The sequence below is a fragment of the Electrophorus electricus genome, chromosome 5 (assembly GCF_013358815.1).
Source record: "Electrophorus electricus isolate fEleEle1 chromosome 5, fEleEle1.pri, whole genome shotgun sequence".
Lineage (NCBI taxonomy): Eukaryota > Metazoa > Chordata > Actinopteri > Gymnotiformes > Gymnotidae > Electrophorus > Electrophorus electricus.
In genome coordinates this window covers 28,644,872-28,666,157 of record NC_049539.1, presented here as the reverse complement: position 1 = coordinate 28,666,157, position 21,286 = coordinate 28,644,872, and the positions used below count along the sequence as shown (strand labels likewise).

Below are 21,286 nucleotides of genomic sequence, written 5' to 3'. Positions count from 1 at the left end.
CACTGACTGCTGGATGATCTAATTGTTGACCTAATTTTCAATCATAATATCTACAGGTTTCTAGTGTGTGTGCGTATCCAGCAGGTCCAGGGTCCAGGTCTGTCAGTACTGATCCAGTAGGTCCAGGTTCCAGGTCTGTCAGCACTGCTCCAACAGGTCCAGGTTCTGTTGTATCTCCTGCTCTGTGGGTAACAGTAGAACCAGGTCATCTGTGTAGAGCAGAAACGTTCTTTCTGAGTCATGTAGAGTGAGACCAGGTGCTGCAGAGCGTTCTAAAATGATGGCTTATTCATTGATGTAAATGTTGAATAATGTTGGGCTTAAGCAGCAGCCTTGTCTCACTCCACGCTCCTGAGAAAAGATAACGGTCCTTTTGATGTCAGTCTTTCTAGCGCACCTGTTTGTGTGCATGGATTTAATGTCATATGCTTTACCCCCTACACCACTTTCCAGTAATACATATCTACATATACTTACACAGGTCACATTCATACAGGACCATTTTAGAATATCCAGTCAACCTAACCTCCATGTTTATGGACTGTGAGAGGAAACCCACACAGACAGAAAATGGAAACTCCACCCAGATAGGGACTTAAACCCAAGACCCTAGTGCAGAGAGTCAGACATGCTGACCACCAAGCCACCGTGCTTTATAGTGAATACACTGCGAGAGAAAGGGTCTAAATCTGTTATCATACAATCCACTGTTCTATTACCAAGAGGTGAGCAAAAGGTGCATCTCCCCAGAGTCCCCTCGTAGCCCACCATTGACAATGTACTGACCCAGACTATGACAGATCTGCAGGAAGTCTCTTCCATTCCTGTTCACCTCTGTGTCAGAATTATATCAGGAGAGATTAGTTATATTTCTTGGGTAATGGTGTCCAAATATGTGAGTGTGTTGGAGTCAGGCAGAGATCCAGTACGTGTATTCAGATCTCCACAGATCAGCACACTTCCCTGGGCCTGGAAGCCACTGCTCTGATCATGGAGACTGGGACAGATGTCTTCATTATCATAAGGGCATCACTGGGAGGACTGGAGATTGTACGAAGGAATATTTCTTTTGGAGTGTTTATAATCTCTTTGTTGATTTTAAGACAAATGTGTGATTTTTCTATTTCAGAGGAATTATGAATTTCGACAGTTGTGATTTCTACCAGATAATGATTCCACCCGAATCTCTCCCTCTTTCAATGTCATTTATTCCTTTAAGTATTTGTTCTGTGTTGTGAATGAGCTCTGATTAATACTGTATTATACTTCACAAGGTGAATGAGCTCTTTTTTATACAGTATTTTACATCTCATTTATTCTGCAGTGGATGGAAGAGATGAAGAGAGGAGATGCTGGACAGGGTCAGTGATCTGCTGACCACCCCACTCACCCCATTGTTCATACTTGTGCATAGTTTTATATGTATTCCTGCTTTAATTATTTATTCTGTGTGTTGTTCATAATGACTTGTAATTCACAAAGTGAAGCAGCACCGTTTAATACTGTTATACTTCACAAAGTGAAGCGGCACCGTTTAATTCTGTTATACTTCACAAAGTGAAGCGGCACCGTTTAATACTGTTATACTTCACAAAGTGAAGCGGCACCGTTTAATACTGTTATACTTCACAAAGTGAAGCGGCACCGTTTAATACTGTTATACTTCACAAAGTGAAGCGGCACCGTTTAATACTGTTATACTTCACAAAGTGAAGCGGCACCGTTTAATACTGTTATACTTCACAAAGTGAAGCGGCACCGTTTAATACTGTTATACTTCACAAAGTGAAGCGGCACCGTTTAATACTGTTATACTTCACAAAGTGAAGCGGCACCGTTTAATACTGTTATACTTCACAAAGTGAAGCAGCACCGTTTAATACTGTTATACTTCACAAAGTGAAGCAGCGCTGACTTGTACTCTATTTTAAGTCTCAGTTATTCTGCTTTGTACTTCAAAAAATGAACGAGCACTGATTTCTTGTGCTTTATACTTCACAAAGTGAATGAGCACAGATTTATTGTGCATTCTGTTGCACGAAGTGAATGGGCACCGAATTAAACTACTTTAAGAAAGTGAATAAATAACTTTGTGTCTCATTACCAAAATCTCACAAATTATGCACTTATTTTGATTGATATTTATTTCATGAACAATAAACAACTATTCAAACAGTTCGGTTTCCTGTGTAGGAAATAACATTCAATTAAGTCAACTTTAATTTTATTCTTAAATGAACATGCAATTTTAACTATATTAGTGGGAGATTTAAAAAAATAAATAATGCGGAAAACCATTAGAAATGCGGAAGCCAGTGAAACTGACATTCTGTGAAATGTCTGGATTTTTAATCTTAATCTTCAAATTTTTAATCTTAATCTTAAGTGAATATAATTACACACAGATAAGATATTGAAAAGCCAGTCTAACAGCATGAAACACAGCTACTTGACATGCATGCTCAACTGCACATGGCTACTTAATATGCGAAACAACAGCCGACCCTCTATCGCCATAGTCCCGCCTCCTTGCCAGAGAGGTCACAGAGGTCACCAGGCCAGGAATTTGGGCAGATTCTGGGTTCTGGGTGAACCGTGCGTCCGAGAAGGCCAGGGACGGAGCGGATGGGCTCGGGCGCCTCCAGAAAGGCCAAGGGGAGGCCGAAGCGGCTCCGGAGGGGCCCCGGGGCCCTGGACTGGCCACAGAGAAGATTGGCCCCCAACCATTGCGCACACAGTTTACTGATATTCTATGCTAGTATCATGAGGGACGGACTTTTCAGAGTACCTGGAAGTAGGCTGCATGAGCACTGTACCAGTATCTGAAGGAGTGCGGGTCTGGTGAGGCGGTGTTAGAGTCTGACACAGTATAAGACATATAAATTACTCATTGACTACAGCAAGAATCAGCTGGCTTAGGACCTCTCAAGACAAAGGTTCCTTTACACTCCACATCAAGCAGCTATGTAACTAATTGAGAGTGATTCAAGAATTATTTACAATACCAACTTTATGAAGCAATGCAAAACATTACATTCACACTTAAACAGATTACATTTCTAGTGTTTGGCAGACACTCTTTACCAGAGTTTCATACATATATTACTTACCTAAGAAAATAAGATATGAAAATAAATACATAAATGAATAAATACACACCACCAAGTCTCTCCAGTTCATTTATCCCCTGACAAAAAGTCACATGTACCCATGTCCCATAATCATTTACATGACCATCAGTTCCTCACTGCACATCAGCATCAGTGTGCACTGCCAAAAACCTTTATTTTTAGAAACATTTTAAAGTGGGCATGTAAGATGGACCATTTTGATGTTAATTAAGTGAAATCCCTTTGCCATCCATGAGAGAAAGTCTTCTCAGTACTACTCTCAGTGCTTTCATACAACCAGTGAAGTACCGCGATTCTTCCTGCACTGTACTGCATCAGACTATGTAGTTCATAACTGACCCTTCATTTTATCACTTCAATTAAATGATCAGATATATTAGTCATCTTATATCTAACATGCTCATCCTGAATAATTAAATCTGTAATGTATTAGGACTCATAAATATGAGAGTACATTGCATGACTAGACAGCAGGACAGCAGTTTTGCACCTGCACCAAACTGTACTAAACCATATATTTGCTTTGACCCAAACTAGATGATTGACTAACCTTGTCCTGGCATCATGAGTTCTTTAATGATGGCAGAACCCATTGGAATATTACTTTAGAATCAAGTATCATCTACAAAATGAATGACATGTCTGATCCTGATAATGTCTGATCCTGGTATGACATGTCACTGCTGACTAAACACATTTGATAACAGCTTCAGGAATTGAGCAGGAAAAATATGGAATATTTTCAGTAATTGGTTAGAATTCATTTTCCGACCACTCACATGGGGGAGGAGCTCTTAAATCAGCCTCCCAGTCGAACAGACTCAATTCCTGATCCCCGTCTTCCAAGTCATCTTAGAAAAAACATTGATCCAATTATTCTAGTATGAATGTGATTAATAAACATGCTTTTAAAAATATACGTACATGGAAATGGTGTCCTACAGGTGATAAAACTTATAGAGTAACCACACTGGTTAGAGAAAAAAACAAATAAATGAAAACTTTGTGATGTTTTGTGAAAAGTTTGCTTATTGCCCCATTTGAGTACATCTGGTAGATAAGATGTGAGGAGGTGTGTGTGTGTGTGTGTGTGTGTGTGTGTGTGTGTGTGTGTGTGTGTGTGTGTGTGTGTGTGTGAGAGAGAGAGAGAGAGAGAGAGAGAGAGAGAGAGTGTCAGTGATCTCTGGCTGCAGAGTGTCAGAGAGGACACTGAACAGACAGACAAAGTGGAGAAAAACTGGTGTAGTATGAGACTGAAAACTTTAATTTTCTTTAATCACATTAATATTTCTCAATTAAAGAAACCTCTTTTGGTCTGGTTGGTTGGGTAGAAAAAAAAGGTGGCAAAATTTGAACTTTCTGACCCTGGGAGGAGTTTGGTTTTTGGTGTGATGGGACACCTTATATCAGTTTTTGACAGAACGTGTATTCCTGTATGGTAGGGGGAAGGACTTGGGAGGAGGTGTGACTTCTTAGAGAATCAGCCAATGGGAGGAGGGTGAGTGAGTGGGTGAGTGAGAGAGAGAGAGACATAAATGAGACCCATACGCATGTTTGAGTATCAGGACTCGGAGCAGAACGGACATTAAAGACTGGGTGGTACGTATTCATTTAAGACTCATAACTTTTATTTACTTTAATCACTTGATTATTTCTCAATTAAAGAATTTTATTTTCTTAAAAAAAAAAAACTATTTTGAGGATCCCTGATTGTGTTTAATTTCATATAATATATTGTTACATCATATCATATAATAATAATAATAATAATAATAATAATAATAATAATAATAAATATGTGGGGGTGGGGTCTGGGTGGTGTGTGTGTGGGGGGGGTGATTGACAGCTGTCAAATCAATCAATCAAATCCAGCAATACATCATTTTGACTGTTAGTATACACTATTTCTCTCTCTCCCACTCATAGTTTGACTGATCCCATTTGGAGGTTTGCATCAGTTTGCATCTCTCTGGCTCAGAACTGGTGCTAAAGGAAAGAAAAGCTCGGCCAGCCAATTTCAGACCTAGTCTGATCTCTCCTGGGATGTTGTGACAGTGGAATACTTTACTACTTTACTACATGGTTACTTTGCTGTTATGTCACACAACTAACCAGAAGAGCTGTGGGACTAGGGAACCTGGATGAACCAGGGAGTTTTGCTCTTAGACTAGTGTCTCAGGACTAACCAGGGGGTTTAGATCTTAAAAAGAAAAAAAAATAAGATACATATTTTTTTCTGTTCTATTTTTGCCGTAGTAACAGGAGCTGCCATGGCGATAGCAGGTACAGGTGTGGAGACAAAGGACACCTCACTGTGTGTTTCATTCCTACAGCAGGTGTTCTGAACTTGTGACCTGATGGAAGCTGTTCAAGCTCTGATAGCAAATGATGATCAGGACAGAGTTGTGTTGTCAAACACTTTTTATTAAGCCAGTCGACAACAGGAGTAGCCCAGATGAAAATATGTGTTTAGTAGTGGTTTGTAAATGTGATATGGTAATCTAAGGAGGAGTAGTGACATGTGTGTGTAACTGTCCCTTTAACAGTTTTTAGAGGTAAAAATGTGAAGACATATGTGGGGTGTGATGAGATAAAGTTTTCCTATACAGTAAAATACATTTCTAGAGTACAGTACTGAGTTACACTCAGAGTGAGTATAAGTAGCCCATTGAGGGATAGCATGTTACAGATACTACGCCATCTCAGATTGAGGAGAGATTCACATTTGTACTGAGAGGACTGTTGTTTTTTATGCTCATTAGAGTGAAGGGGCCGTTGTATTTGAATCTGGCCTGCCACATATTTTATTTGGGGGTTTCTGGTTTAGTTAGTATGAGTATGTGGGATTTTGTTGTGTGGGGGATTCTGGGCTTAAGAGAGGAATATGTTGAGAATGTACTCATTATATCCATTTTTCTCTTCACTTTTCTATTGATATATAGTGTTTTGTATGCTAAAAGGTCATATCGTATAATAATAATTGTCATATGCAAATCTATGACATCCAAGTAGTCATTAATTACACTCTGTAGTGAGGCAGGGAGTCATCTCAGTGGAATCTGGCACTGCAGTGATCCAGCTGTTATTTATTCTTACTGTTGTCTTGTATCTTCTCCTCTGCATGGCATTTATTTAACATAAAATGTAAATGATCAACTGTTATGTAACCAGCAATGCTAATACACATTTATTGCTATTGTTTTACTTCTTACTGTTAGGCTGTGTTCTATGTGTTCTGTGTTCTATGTGTTCTGTGTGTTCTATGTGTTCTGTGTTCTGTGTTCCATGTGTTCTGTGTTCTATGTGTTCTGTGTGTTCTGTGTGTTCTTTGTGTTCTGTGTGTTCTATACGTTCTGTGTTCTGTACATCACGTAGTTTTCTAATACAGGTTTACCAAATACAGGTAAATTATTTTTCCACAATATTTGAAACAAACACACACACACACACACACACACAGAGACACACTGATCCTTTGTGTGTGTGTGTGTGTGTGTGTGTGTGTATGTGTAGTATAGCACCCACACACTGCTTGTGTGTGTGTGTGTGTGTGTGTGTGTGTGTGTGTGTGTGTGTGTGTGTGTGTGTGTGTGTGTGTAGGATAGCACCCACACACTGCTCGTGTGTGTGTGTGTGTATCTGTAGTATAGCACCCACACATTGCTCTTATGTATATATGTGTGTGTGTGTGTGTGTGTGTGTGTGTGTGTGTGTGTGTGTGTGTGTGGTATAGCTCCCAGACATTGCTTGTGTGTGTGTGGGAGTGAGTGTGTTTGTGGTATAACCATTTTTATTGTCCTCCCACCTTGTTAATATCAGTGTGTACTTATGTTTTGTATTCGGAATCATGTAACAGATGGATTGTGTGTTTTACGTTTTTTAATCATATATTGATGTGAGTTTTGACAGGCCTTGATTCAGTGTGATTCACTCTGTGTGTATCAACTGTTGACGGGGAGCAGAGAGCAGCATCTCCAGTATCCAGCTGTGTGTGTGTGTGTGTGTGTGTGTGTGTGTGTGTGTGTGTGTATGTGTGTGTGTGTGTGTGTGAAGAGGAACAACTCCATGATGGAGCCTCATAACTCCAGCAGTGGAGGAGGAACCTCTGATCCAAAGTGAGGAGCTTTCCATCAGCACTTAATCTGAGGAAACAGGAAGAGGGAATATTGAGGATAAATGAGATGTAGTGAAGGATGTAATTACTCAACACTTTCTTCATCTTCATCAGGATAAAGAGAGCAGAGTCTCCAGCACCCAGCTGTGTGTCTCTGAAGAGTGACGGGTTCATGAGTGATCCTCCTGTATTCAGCAATGGACCTGTGCCGTCTGACCCAAAGTGTCACATTACACACTCATATTCTTTCATTATTGTAGGTGTGGAAGGGTGGAGGGTACTGTTCTGTCAGTAATGTAAGGTCTACTCCATCTTTACTGTTTTAAGATCATTTGTAAGGTGTGTTAATGATGATCACAAAGTGATGATGACAGTCAACAATTCAACAAAACAACAATGTGTGTGTGTTGCTAGAAGATGTGTGTGTGTGTGTGTGTGTGTGTGTGAGTATGTGTGTGAATGTGTGGTATGTGGTTGATGCTAAAGGACAGGTGTGTTTGTGTGTGTGTGTGTGTGTGTGTGTGTGTGTGTGTGTGTGTGTGTGTGATATGCTGAAGGACGTGTGTTTGTGTGTGTGTGAGTATGTGGTATGTTTGTGATGCTGAAGGGTGTGTGTGTGTGTGTGTGTGATATGCTGAAGGACAGGCGTGTGTGTGTGTGTGTGTGTTGCTGAAGGACGTGTGTGTGTGTGTGTGTGTGTGTGTGTGTGTGTGTGTGTGTGTGATGCTAAAGGACAGGTGTGGTGTGGGTGTGTGTGTGTTTGTGTGTATGTGTGTGTGGTATCTTTGTGATGCTGAAGAACAGTTTTGATGTATGTGGTATATTTGGACGCGTGTGTGTGTGTGTGTGTGTGTTTGTGTGATGCTAAAGGACAACATCTGTGTACTGCTAAAATGAACAAGAATAGTTATAAGGTTATAAATACATTGATGTGGAATTATAGTTCAATAATAAGAAAAAATGCAGACAAACGTGTAAATTTCAGGAGCGAGTGAGTGAGGCAGTCGTAATCAGCACAGATGGACTCTGTGGGTGTGTGGGTGTGTGTGGGTGTGTGTTTGTGCATGTGCTGAGGGTGAGCAGAGTAAAGCTGAGAACCAAGCAGGTGATGATCACGACAGTAAACACCATCTCATTAAGAGAGACAGACACTGGCTGTAAGGCAACTGAAGGAATAACTTTGCTTTAGTCTTGTAAACACCTACTGATAATACTGCTATATAACCACTAAATGTCATCTTATACCTACCCAGAGTTACATGTCTCCTACTGTTAATACCTCTATATCACCACTAAATGTCATCTTATACCTACCCAGAGTTACATGTCTCCTACTGTTAATACCTCTATATCACCACTAAATGTCATCTTATACCTACCCAGAGTTACATGTCTAATACTGTTAATACCTCTATATCACCACTAAATGTCATCTTATACCCACCCAGAGTTACATGTCTAATACTGTTAATACCTCTATATCACCACTAAATGTCATCTTATACCCACCCAGAGTTACATGTCTAATACTGTTAATACCTCTATATCACCACTAAATGTCATCTTATACCTACCCAGAGTTACATGTCTAATACTGTCAATACCTCTATATCACCACTAAATGTCATCTTATACCTGCCCAGAGTTACATGTCTAATACTGTTAATACCTCTATATCACCACTAAATGTCATCTTATACCTACCCAGAGTTACATGTCTAATACTGTTAATACCTCTATATCACCACTAAATGTCATCTTATACCTACCCAGAGTTACATGTTATTACTGTTAATACTGCTATATCACCACTAAATGTCATCTTATACCTATGCAGAGTTACATGTCTCCTCACCTTGAGGAATCTTCATCTATCTCAGTGGGAGCCAGTGGAGAGGTTTCTGCAGATTTATGTGTCTCTGGTGTCTGTATTTTGTCTGGCTGAGAAGAGAATGTGTTTCTTTTGAAATGTGCTTGTGACTTGATAGCTGTCAGGGAACGCTCTCCTCCCACAGGTCACGTGGTTTGGCCCGCCGTGTGCAGTGGGAGGGTCTTGTTTGTTTATCGTGTTTGTAACCACGCCTGCACACACCTGCACCTGGTTTAGTCTCGTTATGTCTGTGTATTTAAACCCAGGCTGGTGTGTGCGGGATTATCGGTCATTGTTCATGGTCATGTTGTTTAAATACTTGTTCACCGCGTTAATGTCCATCGAGTACGTTAAATGTGAGTGCCGTTGTCTTCTGTCTTTATCAATAAATGTCTGTCTACGTCAACGGAGTCTGTGCGTCCTGCGACATTCAGATTGTTACAATAGCATAACGCAGACTGGCTTCTCTGGGCTGGCTGTCCCTGGACTACTTTCCTAAGAGAGGATAAAAATGGATGCATTTTCTGATCAAATTTTAATACTAAATCATACTGTAACGTTGCTGCTGCCCCGAGTGCTGATGGGCGTGGAGCAGGACGCACAGACTCCTTCAACAGAGTGAAACATTTATTAACATAAACCACGAACAACGGTGGCACTCACACAACATTAGTGACAGACATAACGGTACATTTAACTAGACACAGGTTACACAACATTGAACAATGGATATACACACGTTTAAACAGACTTCAGCAAACAATGACCAACACAATGCAAACACTAGCAGAGGTTTAAATAGACACATGACGGTAACCCGTGCAGGTGCGTGCAGTCAAGAATTGCTTGGTTACAATTGACGGTGAACCCCCCTGCACGCAGCAGGCCGTACCACGTGACTCGTGGGGGGGAGCGTCCCGTGATACATACACATTACTTGATCAGTCCATAAATATAAAATTATATATTCTAATTTTTCCTGGAAGGGTTTGAAGCAGTGTGAAAAGTCTAACACTGTATACAACCAACCAGGGTGCCTGGATGTGTTTTAGTGTTCCTTGTATGTGTGTAAAATGAGTTAAACTCACATGCAGGGAACATAACATGCACTGTTATCCTGAACTACTCTCAGAAACCAGCAGTGCATCTGTTAAGCTATCAAGAGTGCTGTAGATGTAGTACTACTAGACTCTGACTGACCTCAGGTGAGACAGTGCAGTAGATGTAGTGCTGCTAGACTCTGACCCCAGGTGAGACAGTGCTGTAGATGTAGTGCTACTAGACTCTGACTGACCCCAGGTGAGACAGTGCTGTAGATGTAGTGCTACTAGATTCTGTCTATAATCATTTTTGATTTTTGGTTAATGCTTTTTAGTAGTAGTTTTGGGGTTTCTAGTGACATGCTCACTTTTAGTTTTGCCCTTAAAGATGTCCCTCAAGAGTTTTTGAGGTAATTAGTAAACTGACCTCATATCTGTATGTGTGTATATAGTCTCCTCATTGACCTCATGTAGGTATCTGTATAGTGACTCATCTCTGATGTGTGCAGGTGTTTGTGTGTGTTTGTGTGTGTGTGGTCTCATTACATGTCTGTATATATAGAGATTTCATTACTGTGTATATCATTCATTTGCATGTCTATATATGTATAGTATTGTTACTCTCCTATCTATCTATCTATCTATCTATCTATCTATCTATCTATCTATCTATCTATCTATCTATCTATCTATCTATCTATCTATCTATCTATCTATCTATCTATCTATCTATCTATCTGTACATGTCAGACTCTTGCTAATGTTCTCTAGTGATTGTTAACATTGTTCCATCATTTCTGACTGTTTCTTCTTGTTCTGCTTGTTCTAAGTGTTTGTTTTTGCCATATGACCCCGTGTGTATTATGATCTGTTTTTCCTGTTATTAGGAATCGTCCTTATAATGTCAGTTACATCCTACTAACCTCTAGCCCTGCCCACCTCTAGCCCCGCCCACCTCTGACTCCTGAGTGTTACTGTACAGTGTAAATCTCACGGTGTATCTCCCACTCTACTGTGTATCAGTCTGTTCCTCATTAATGCCCAGTTCTCCATAACTATCCAAGTTCATTTATTTCAGCACACAAGTCTGTTAATGTTTTCATTAGTACTTCATTATACATTAGTTTCATTACTGACATTTTGGCCGTATGTTTCTACAGAAGAACTCATCCTGTTCTACATCCACACAAAGACATGGAAGAGTCCATACAGCAGGACTCTCACATACCACTGGATGATGTCCTACACAGAGTCTTACACACACACAAAACCAGCATGAAGAACAAGTATGAGAGTTTATTTGAGGGAAACAAATCACAAGAGAATAAAACCCTCCTGAACAGGGTTTACACACAACTCTACATCCTAGAGGGAGAGAGTGAAGGAGTGAATGAAGAACATGAGGTTTTACAGATGGAGAAAACACCCAGGAAACAGCTGGTACAAGACATTCCAATCTACTGCTCAGACATCTTTAAACCTGTACAAGGTCCTGAAGGAGACATGAAGGAAGAGAAGATCAGAGCTGTGATGGCTGAAGGTGTCACAGAACCAAAAGAAGATAAAGACCCAGAAGTGCCAAAGCTCAGAACTGTTCTGACCAAAGGCATTGCAGGCATTGGGAAATCTGTCTCAGTGCAGAAGTTCATTCTGGACTGGGCAGAGGGAAAAGCCAATCAGGATGTAGATTTCATGTTTGTGCTTCCATTCCGGGAGCTGAACCTGGTTAAAGATAACCAGTACAGTCTGCATAGACTCCTGTGTGACTTCCATCCTGAGATAAAAGACCTGGACCCAAAAATATATGATATGTACAAAGTTGTGTTCATCTTTGATGGCCTGGATGAAAGCAGAATTCAACTGAACGTTTCCCAGTGTAATAAAGTGTCTGACATAAGCATGACATCATCAGTGGGTGTGCTGATGTCAAACCTCATCAAAGGAGAGCTGCTTCCCTCTGCTCTCATCTGGATAACCTCCCGACCAGCAGCAGCCAATCAAATCCCTCCTCAGTACATTAACCGTGTGACAGAAATTCACGGATTCACGGACCCACAGAAGGAGGAGTACTTCAGGAAGAGAGTCAGTGACCAAGACCAAGCTGAGAAAATCATCTCACACATAAAGACAGCAAAGAGCCTCCACATCATGTGTCACATACCAGCCTTCTGTTGGATCTCAGCCACTGTGCTTCAGGAAATACTAAAACAAACTGCTACAGAAATCCCTAAAACTCTGACTGAGATGTACATACAGTTCCTGCACACTCAGATCAATATGAAGAATGAGAAGTATGAGGGGAAAAAGAAAAGAGATCAAAGGAACTATCTGAAATCCAACAGGTCGATGATTCTGAAACTGGCTGAACTGGCTTTCAAACAGCTGATGAAGGGAAATGTGATGTTCTATGAAGAAGACCTGAGAGAGTGTGGCATTGATGTCACTGAGGCCTCCGTGTACTCTGGGATCTGCACTGAGATCTTTAGGGAGGAATCTGTGCTTTACCAGAGGAAGATCTACTGCTTTGTACATCTGAGTTTTCAGGAGTTCCTGGCTGCTCTTTATGTGTTTCACTGTTTTATCAGCAATAAAAGGAGGGCACTGCAGGGTTTTAAGTTACAGTCCAGTTCCAGGTCTAAGAAAGTTTCTCTCCGTGACCTGCTGAAGAAAGCAGTGTGTAAAGCCTTAGAGAGTCAGAATGGACACCTGGACCTTTTCCTCCGTTTCTTGCTGGGCATCTCACTGGAGTCCAATCAGTGTCTCCTACAAGGCCTCCTGACACACACACACAGCAGCCCAGAGAGCATCACATACACAGTTCAGACCAAAGACCAAATACAAACAGAGGACCTCCCCACTGAGAGATCCATCAGCCTGTTCCTCTGTCTGTCTGAAATGAAGGACCAGTCTCTCGCCAGAGAGATTCAGGAGTATCTACAATCAGAGAAGCACCCAGGACAGGAGCTCTCTCCTGGACAGTGTTCAGCACTAGCCTGCATGCTTCTGACCTCAGAGGAGGTGCTGGATGAGTTGGACTTGGAGAAATACAACACATCACAGGAGGGTTACAGGAGGCTGATCCCAGCTGCTGCAAACTGCAGAAAGGCTCTGTGAGTGTTTAACTATTATTTATTCAATAATTTATATTAGTAATTGAGTACTGATGGCTAAATGTTTCATTCACCCTCACAAGGAAGATGCCACACAGCTTTAGAATTGATACACTGGATCATTTATTATATTCCCTCAACTCACACACACCACAACACTCCACAAGGCAGCAGAATAGAAACAGCAAAAACATTTCATATGTTTCAATATGAAAGTACCACTTAATTTTTGTTTCAAAACAAAATTTACAGAAAACATTGACCTTAACATCTTTTTGTCCGCTCCTAGTCATAATGAATGTTAAAGGGAGGTATGTGACTGTGAATTAAAACTAGTCTTAATGAGTGTTTATAGGAGGTGTGTGACTGTGAATTAAAGCTAGTTGTAATGAGTGTTAATGAGAGGTATGTGACTTTGAATTAAAACTAGTGAATGTACAGTCAGGGTTATGATTCAGTTTTAGATCACTTTGCTAGGATTATTGACTGCTACTGACTTCAGTTTATCACACCAAACTTTAGCCACTTTACTATTAATATTAAGTGAAGTCTTTTAATGAAGCTAATTACACCCACTGTAATCTATCACTACAAAAGTTAAACACAGGAAGTTCTCTCTCTGCTCTTTCTACAATACCTGCCTTACCCTGTGTACATACGTGGATGGCACAGTGTATTGTAGTTAAAGATATAGAGGTCGTAGACATGGAAAGAGAGTTCACAAGGTTTCCAGAGAAACCAGATTTAGGTCAGAGGTCCTTCATCAGCTGTGCAAGCAAATAGCCTGTTTACACCTTAAATTAAGGTGTTTCATTTCCAGATTGTACCGGAATTCACTTTGGCTGGATTCTGTTTACACTTTTCACTAAAATGTGTCCTCAGAGTGACCAGATGTGCTTCGATCTTATTTTAACATTTTAAAAGCACACCAGTCCACACATCATTTCTGTTTTGCTTCCTGCAACCTACACGGTAAACAAGATTCCTTGCAGACTATTACGATTGTATTATACACTCTCAGATATGGGCAGAAACCATCTACAACTGGCAACGAGGTGTCCAGCTGTAGCCCTACAGACAGATCAGACCCCTGAGAGAATCAGCCCTGTGACGGGCAGAAGTGTTTACCAAGCAAGAAAAGTTCATGAAAAAGCATGTCTATCTAAAAAAACAGTTAAGCAGCTGACTTTTGTGTTAATACTACTAAACCACATAAATGGACTTATGAGAATTACCTAACTAGCTGCTGATGTTACCACTAACTGAAACAGGATGTTGTGATTAATGTTCACCATTAGCTAGGTTAGATAATTTACTACTTGGTGAACTGTCAGTTAAGTGATTCAGTCCCGTATGCCTCAGTGCAGGAGAAGCTTTGACTGGCAGCAGCAGTAATTTCTGCAGTCAGCCAGCAGACGGGTTTCCACTTGAGTAGTTGGATGCAGATACAGAGACTTTCACTTGTATCAAATGCGATCAACATCCGTCTCTGACCACTTCTGACTGTGGTTTCAATGATCAGATTACAGTGTGTCTTGGTTGTTTATGACTTGTATTTCATTTGGTAGAGTGAAATCCGAATGTGATCTGATCACTAAATTCTGTACCTATATCTTAGTTATCTCATAATTTTAGCTGTTACTTCATTTTTAATTCCTTGTAAGCAGTTACATCACTGTTCTAATCTTGTGTTGTGTAGTAATACTTTAATGACTTAACCAAGGTTTGTTGATTCATTAATTAATATTACAGCTCTAATTATTGTAATTCCTGAGTCTCTAACACACCTGCTCCAGACTCTTTCAGACATTGATTAGTTCTGTCTAGTTCTAGTTCTATGTAGCTGTCTTATACTGATTGTATTTATATAACATAAAGTGAATAGCAGGTAATAACAGGTATTAGATATTAATGTTGTAAATGTTCATTAACTGCAAGTCTTTTTATTCAGTAACTCTGCCACTAGTTTGGTTAGACTGACTTGCTTGTTTTCTTGTTTTCTTTCTCAAGCTGTTCAAACCATTTCTGTGCAGTTTGATGTCTCACTCTGTTTTAAATGTGCTTTGTTTCCTCTGTATTTGCAGACTAGGTAACTGTAGTCTGGACACAGATTTGTGTAAAACTCTATGTTCCACTTTGGCATCATCAAATTCCTCCCTGAGAGAACTGAGTATCAATATCAGCACCCTGAAAGATGAAGGAATGAAGCTGCTTTCTAATGGGCTGAAGAGTTCACACTGTAAACTGGAGACACTCAGGTGAGCACACTGTAAACTGGATATACTCAGGTGAGACACTCTAGACTGGAGACACTCAGGTGAGACACTCTAGACTGGAGACACTCAGGTGAGACACTGTAGACTGGAGATACTCAGGTGAGACACTCTAGACTGGAGACACTCAGGTGAGACACTGTAGACTGGAGACACTCAGGTGAGACACTGTAGACTGGAGACACTCAGGTGAGACACTGTAAACTGGAGACGCTCAGGTGAGACACTGTAAACTGGAGATGCTCAGGAGAGCACATATATTTTGTCATGGAACGTTCTCCTCCCACGATTCATGGGGTTTGGCCCGCCATGTGACTTGGGAGGATGTTTGTGGCCACGCCTGCACACACCTGCACCTTGTTTTGTCTGTGTATTTAAACCCTTGTTAGTGTGTGCAGTATCATTGGTCATTGTTAATGTAGCTTATTAATGTTAAATATAAGTGTTATCATTATTATACGTTTTCCCATTTATCGTGTCTGTTTATTGTTAACCATTTCATGTTCCTTATTTGTAATACGTGTGAGTGCCATTGTGTATGTTTCAATTAAATTTTCGTCCTTGTCGAGGAAGTCTGTGCGTCCTGCGTGAAGCCTTATATCCTGAAGTGATATAACTCTTTTACTGTGAACACATCACTTTATAAAGATATAACTCTTTTACTGTGAATACGTCACTTCATAAAGATATAACTCTTTTACTGTGAATACATCTTTATGAAGTGACTCTCATTAAGTTACTAACTCCTACCCCTCTAATTGTTACTAACCCCTAACGACTAACCCGTACTCCTTTGATTGTGTTGGTAAAAAAGATTATTGACTCTAACCAGTATTATGAAAATGTCTTTAAGATCAACACAATGTACAGCAGGAATCCAATAATTGCACAGCAAACTACATTCATTTCATCTTCTTTAAAAACCCACATAACTTTAGTTTTCAGGCACCATGATCTAAATACATTTTGGTCTTAATGCATTAAAATATTCCTCACTGAATGTAAAATCTTTGCCATTGCAGACTGCTCTCTGCTGGACTGAAGAGTTCACACTGTAAACTGGAGATTCTCAGGTGAACTTTCTGTGAATTCATTGTTGAAATGCAAAGTTTATGCTGTGATCTGTGATTCATAGTTTTAAAAGTCTGAATATCGATTTACCAGTCTTTTATATAAGATTTCAGGAAAAGGGCTTAGTTCAAGAAAATCTAGTTTAGTTAAACAGAAATTATTTAGGGCAGAGGTATTATTCATTTATTTTATTCATATCTGACACATGCTACAGGTAGAGTTTGTGATAATACCTCAGAAGAATAGATTTTATCTAACTGCCACAAGTCATCAATGTTTACATCATTCTACATTGGAGAAGGAGGGTAGACCAATCTTTCATTACACTGTACAAATGGGATAAAGTCCACAGTTTTTAAGTTTGTGCTGTAAGAGCCTCTTTATATTGTTAACAACAAATATATTCCCAGATCAACACAGTGTTTATAAACATCTAAAGACAGCTGTACAAAGACTAATGGATCTTATGGGTTTGGGGACAGTGTAGTGAGCTGTACAAATACTAATGGATCTTAAGGGTTTGGGGACAGTGTAGTGAGCTGTACAAATACTAATGGATCTTAAGGGTTTGGGGACAGTGTAGTGAGCTGAACAAAGACAAATGGATCTTAAGGGTTTTGGGACAGTGTAGTGAGCTGCACAAATACTAATGGTTCTTAAGGGTTTGGGGACAGTGTAGTGAGCTGTACAAATACTAATGGTTCTTAAGGGTTTGGGGACAGTGTAGTGAGCTGTACAAATACTAATGGATCTTAAGGTTTGGGGACAGTGTAGTGAGCTGTCATTTTACAAAGTGGTATGTGAGATACACGATGAAATTGAAGATTACAGTACTAGACTTTTTTCAACATGTAAGTAACCTCTGAATAGCAGGAACAATCTTAGGAGGTTCACCATTTACAGAAACCTACTGGGTTATTCCACGTTAGCCAGTGACTGAAAACTCAGTTAAAAACAGTGACTAACTCATAAGAAACAAGACTGGAGAATCAGGGCAGTGAGGACCAAAGAGCAAACTAGAAAAAATTTTATCGCATCAAAAAATATTTTCTTAATTGTTTAAGGGTAGAGTTGACTGCAGTTCTCCTTTCTAATTATAAATTAAAATAATATAAATATAACAAATAGCAATGTTGAAAATGAACCATAAAGTTCAAAACATTCTTGGCAGATCTGCACACTTCTGTTGCTATGGAAACAAAGACTACCAACAATTATTACAAATTTCAACAACATTGGGAATATTTACATCAAGAAGATAATAGACATATTTTATCATGAAAAAATTAAGAATATTAAAAAAATGTTAACTTCCAGATAAAAAAATTAGTTTCATGGTTTGTAATTCCAAACTTTTCTTTACAGTAAAGTCTGCTACGTGCAAACACATTTTCCTCTTTCTCCCTCCCTGCAGACTGTCTGGTTGTTTGGTCACAGAGGAAAGCTGTTCTTCTCTGGCTTCAGCTCTGAGGTCAAACCCCTCCCAACTGAAAGAACTGGATCTGACCTACAACCACCCAGGAGAGTCAGGAGTGAAGCTGCTCTCTGCTAGACTGGAGGATCCCCACTGCAGACTGGAGACACTCAGGTATGTAGAAATCCCCTGTCCTTGATCTGATCTGATACTCAACTGTGTGTTCTCAAATACAACCTGCTCTCACACACAGTGGAGCAGGAACATTAGTGTTATTGTGGTTCAGACTGGTGCTGATGTGTTACACTGTTAGTGTGTGTTAATGAACTCAGTGTCACAACCAGCTGTGTGACGGGAGCAGCTGTGTGAGGGCACTCTTTTCTCTGCTGTGTGAGGGGAGTGGCTGTGTGAGGGGACCAACTGCGTGAGGGGACTCTTTTCTCTGCTCAGCTCTTGGCACTGCAGGGCTTTGTAGTGGTGTGAGTGGAGGTCTCTGTTTTTAAGTGTAGCCAGTATTTAATCATCCTTTTCTGAATTTTGAGTAATAGTGGAAATTGGCCAAATTTAGATCTACAGCTGGGTGTTTGCTCCATTGTGAGTGGCCCCCACACTTCACAACCACACAGCAGAATTGGTTCTGTGATGGACTGGAATATTTTGAGCCAAATTTGAATTGGTATTTGAATGTGAATTTGACGTTTGATTGCACAGATGCCCTGCGTGTTTTCACTCTCAGTTCACTGACTGCTGGAAGATCTAATTGTTGAACTAATTTTCAATCATAATATCTACAGGTTTCTAGTGTGTGTGCAGGTCCAAGGTCCAGGTCTGTCAGTACTGATCCAGTAGGTCCAGGGTCCAGGTCTGTCAGTACTGATCCAGTAGGTCCAGGGTCCAGGTCTGTCAGCACTGCTCCAGCAGGTCCAGGTTCTGTTGTATCTCCTGCTCTGTGGATAACAGTAGAACCAGGTCATCTGTGTAGAGCAGAAACGTTCTTTCTGAGTCATGTAGAGTGAGACCAGGTGCTGCAGAGCGTTCTAAAATGATGGCTTATTCATTGATGTAAATGTTGAATAATGTTGGGCTTAAGCTGCAGCCTTGTCTCACTCCACGGTCCTGAGAAAAGATCACGGTCCTTTTGATGTCAGTCTTTCTACCACACCTGTTGTTTGTGTGCATGGATTTAATGTCATATGCTTTACCCCCTACACCACTTTCCAGTAATACATATCTACATATACTTACACAGGTCACATTCATACAGGAGCATTTTAGAATATCCAGTCAACCTAACCTCCATGTTTATGGACTGTGAGAGGAAACCAGAGACCCAGGAGGAAACCCACACAGACAGAGCATGGAAACTCCACCCAGATAGGGACTTAAACCCAAGACCCTAGTGCAGAGAGTCAGACATGCTGACCACCAAGCCCCCGTGCTTTACAGTGAATACACTGCGAGAGAAAGGGTCTAAATCTGTTATCATACAATCCACTGTGCTATTACCAAGAGGTGAGCAAAAGGTGCATCTCCCCAGAGTCCCCTTGTAGCCCACCATTGACAATGTACTGACCCAGACTATGACAGATCTGCAGGAAGTCTCTTCCATTTCTGTTCACCTGTGTGTCAGAATTATATCAGGAGAGATTAGTTATATTTCTTGGGTAATGGCATCTAAATATGTGAGTGTTACCTTGTTCTGTGTTGGAGTCAGGCAGAGATCCAGTACGTGTGTTCAGATCTCCACAGATCAGCACACTTCCCTGGGCCTGGAAACCACTGCTCTGATCATGGAGACTGGGACAGATGTCTTCATTATAATAAGGGCATCACTGGGAGGACTGGAGATTGTACAAAGGAATATTTCTTTTGGAGTGTTTATAATCTCTTTGTTGATTTTAAGACAAATGTGTGATTTTTCTATTTCAGAGGAATTATGAATTTTGACAGTTGTGATTTCTACCAGATAATGATTCCACCCAAATCTCTCCCTCTTTCAATGGCAGGGGGCTTAACAGCGAGGAGGATGATTTCCTGGTAGTTTACAGGACAGTGAGTCACCCAATCAGATTTACACCAGGTTTCCTGGAGAATTATAATGTCCTTATCTTCTGTGTCATTTGTGAATTCAGTGTTTATACTTTTGTACCCAAACAGGGACGACTTTATGCCTTGAATGTAAGAGAGAGAGACAGAAGAGTTTCATTATTTAAATGAAGTATGAAAGGAAAAATACAGATACAAATATATTCAAAGTGAGAGAAACCTGTAAAAGTGAAGGATTATGTTGATATATGTACAGACATTCATGTATACGAATGGATTACCTAGATTGGCATATGTGAGAAGCTGGAGGGCATCGCTGGTTCAGGGACACAACATTGGCAACTTTGGATCCTGGGAAAAGCTGATCCACATTTAAGAATTTTCTATTAGAATCAAATAACATTACTATGTCTGCATTTGTAGGAATATTTGTATGAGGTGTTTTATCTGGCTCGGAGTGTGCAGGGTGTAGTTCAGGCTGGGCTTTTGCTGGGCTAGGCAGGTCTCAGGTTTAGGCTGGGCTGGGCTCAGGATTGGTGGGACGTGGCTTAGTGGAGGTGTGGTGTGGTTCTGGCTGAGTCTGGTGGGCTCTGTGCTGGGTGTGGCAGGGCTCAGATTGGGCAGGGCAGTGCTCTGGATGGACCGGATGGGGCTCAGTGTGGGTGGTCTGTGGTTTAGGGGTGATGGAGCCTTTCTCTGCAGAATCAGATGTCTGCTGCTTGGCTTTTAGTCTCTGTAGCTCCTCCTTCAGGGTGGTCATGGTACTGTCCCTGAGCTGCAGTTCCTCTCTGACTGCACTGAGCTCCTCCTGAGAGCCTCTCTGTCCTTCTGGAGCTCCTGCACTTCTCTTAGTTCCAACAGTGAGTTTCCTAACTGGTCCAGCTGATCTTTGAGATGCTGGGAGGGTTTGTTGGATGGTGGGTTGGACAGATGTTTCAGCTTCCTGGAGAGAAAGACTTTCTCTTAGCTGGGGTACCATGCTCTGCAGCCGCTCTGTCCTGTGTTGTACTGGTCTGTCCTGTGTTCTGAGAGAACAGAGAGAGAGACTGGTGATGGTGGTTTTGTTCACTGTGTTCTGTATATAACAGGAGACTGGTGACGGTGGTTTGGTTCACTGTGTGAGAGTGCTCTCTCTCTCGCTCTCTCTCTCTCTCGCTCTCTCTCGCTCTCTGTGTGTGTGTTTCTTTAGGTTGGAGTATGCAGGGGAGATCAGAATC

The 21,286-nt window shown here is 40.8% G+C and overlaps 1 protein-coding gene across 1 annotated transcript in view; it reads left to right on the top strand.

Annotated features, from left to right (window-relative positions):
- The window catches only part of LOC118241329 (NLR family CARD domain-containing protein 3-like), a 34,673-nt gene extending 19,136 nt beyond the window's left edge, over positions 1-15,537 (top strand). The window contains exons 4-5 of the mRNA XM_035526011.1: positions 11,316-13,265; positions 15,350-15,537. Coding sequence (XP_035381904.1) covers positions 11,316-13,265; positions 15,350-15,527 — 2,128 coding nt within the window. The 3' untranslated portion in view covers positions 15,528-15,537. The remainder of the gene's footprint in view (positions 1-11,315; positions 13,266-15,349) is intronic.
- Positions 15,538-21,286: the final 5,749 nt, after the last annotated feature.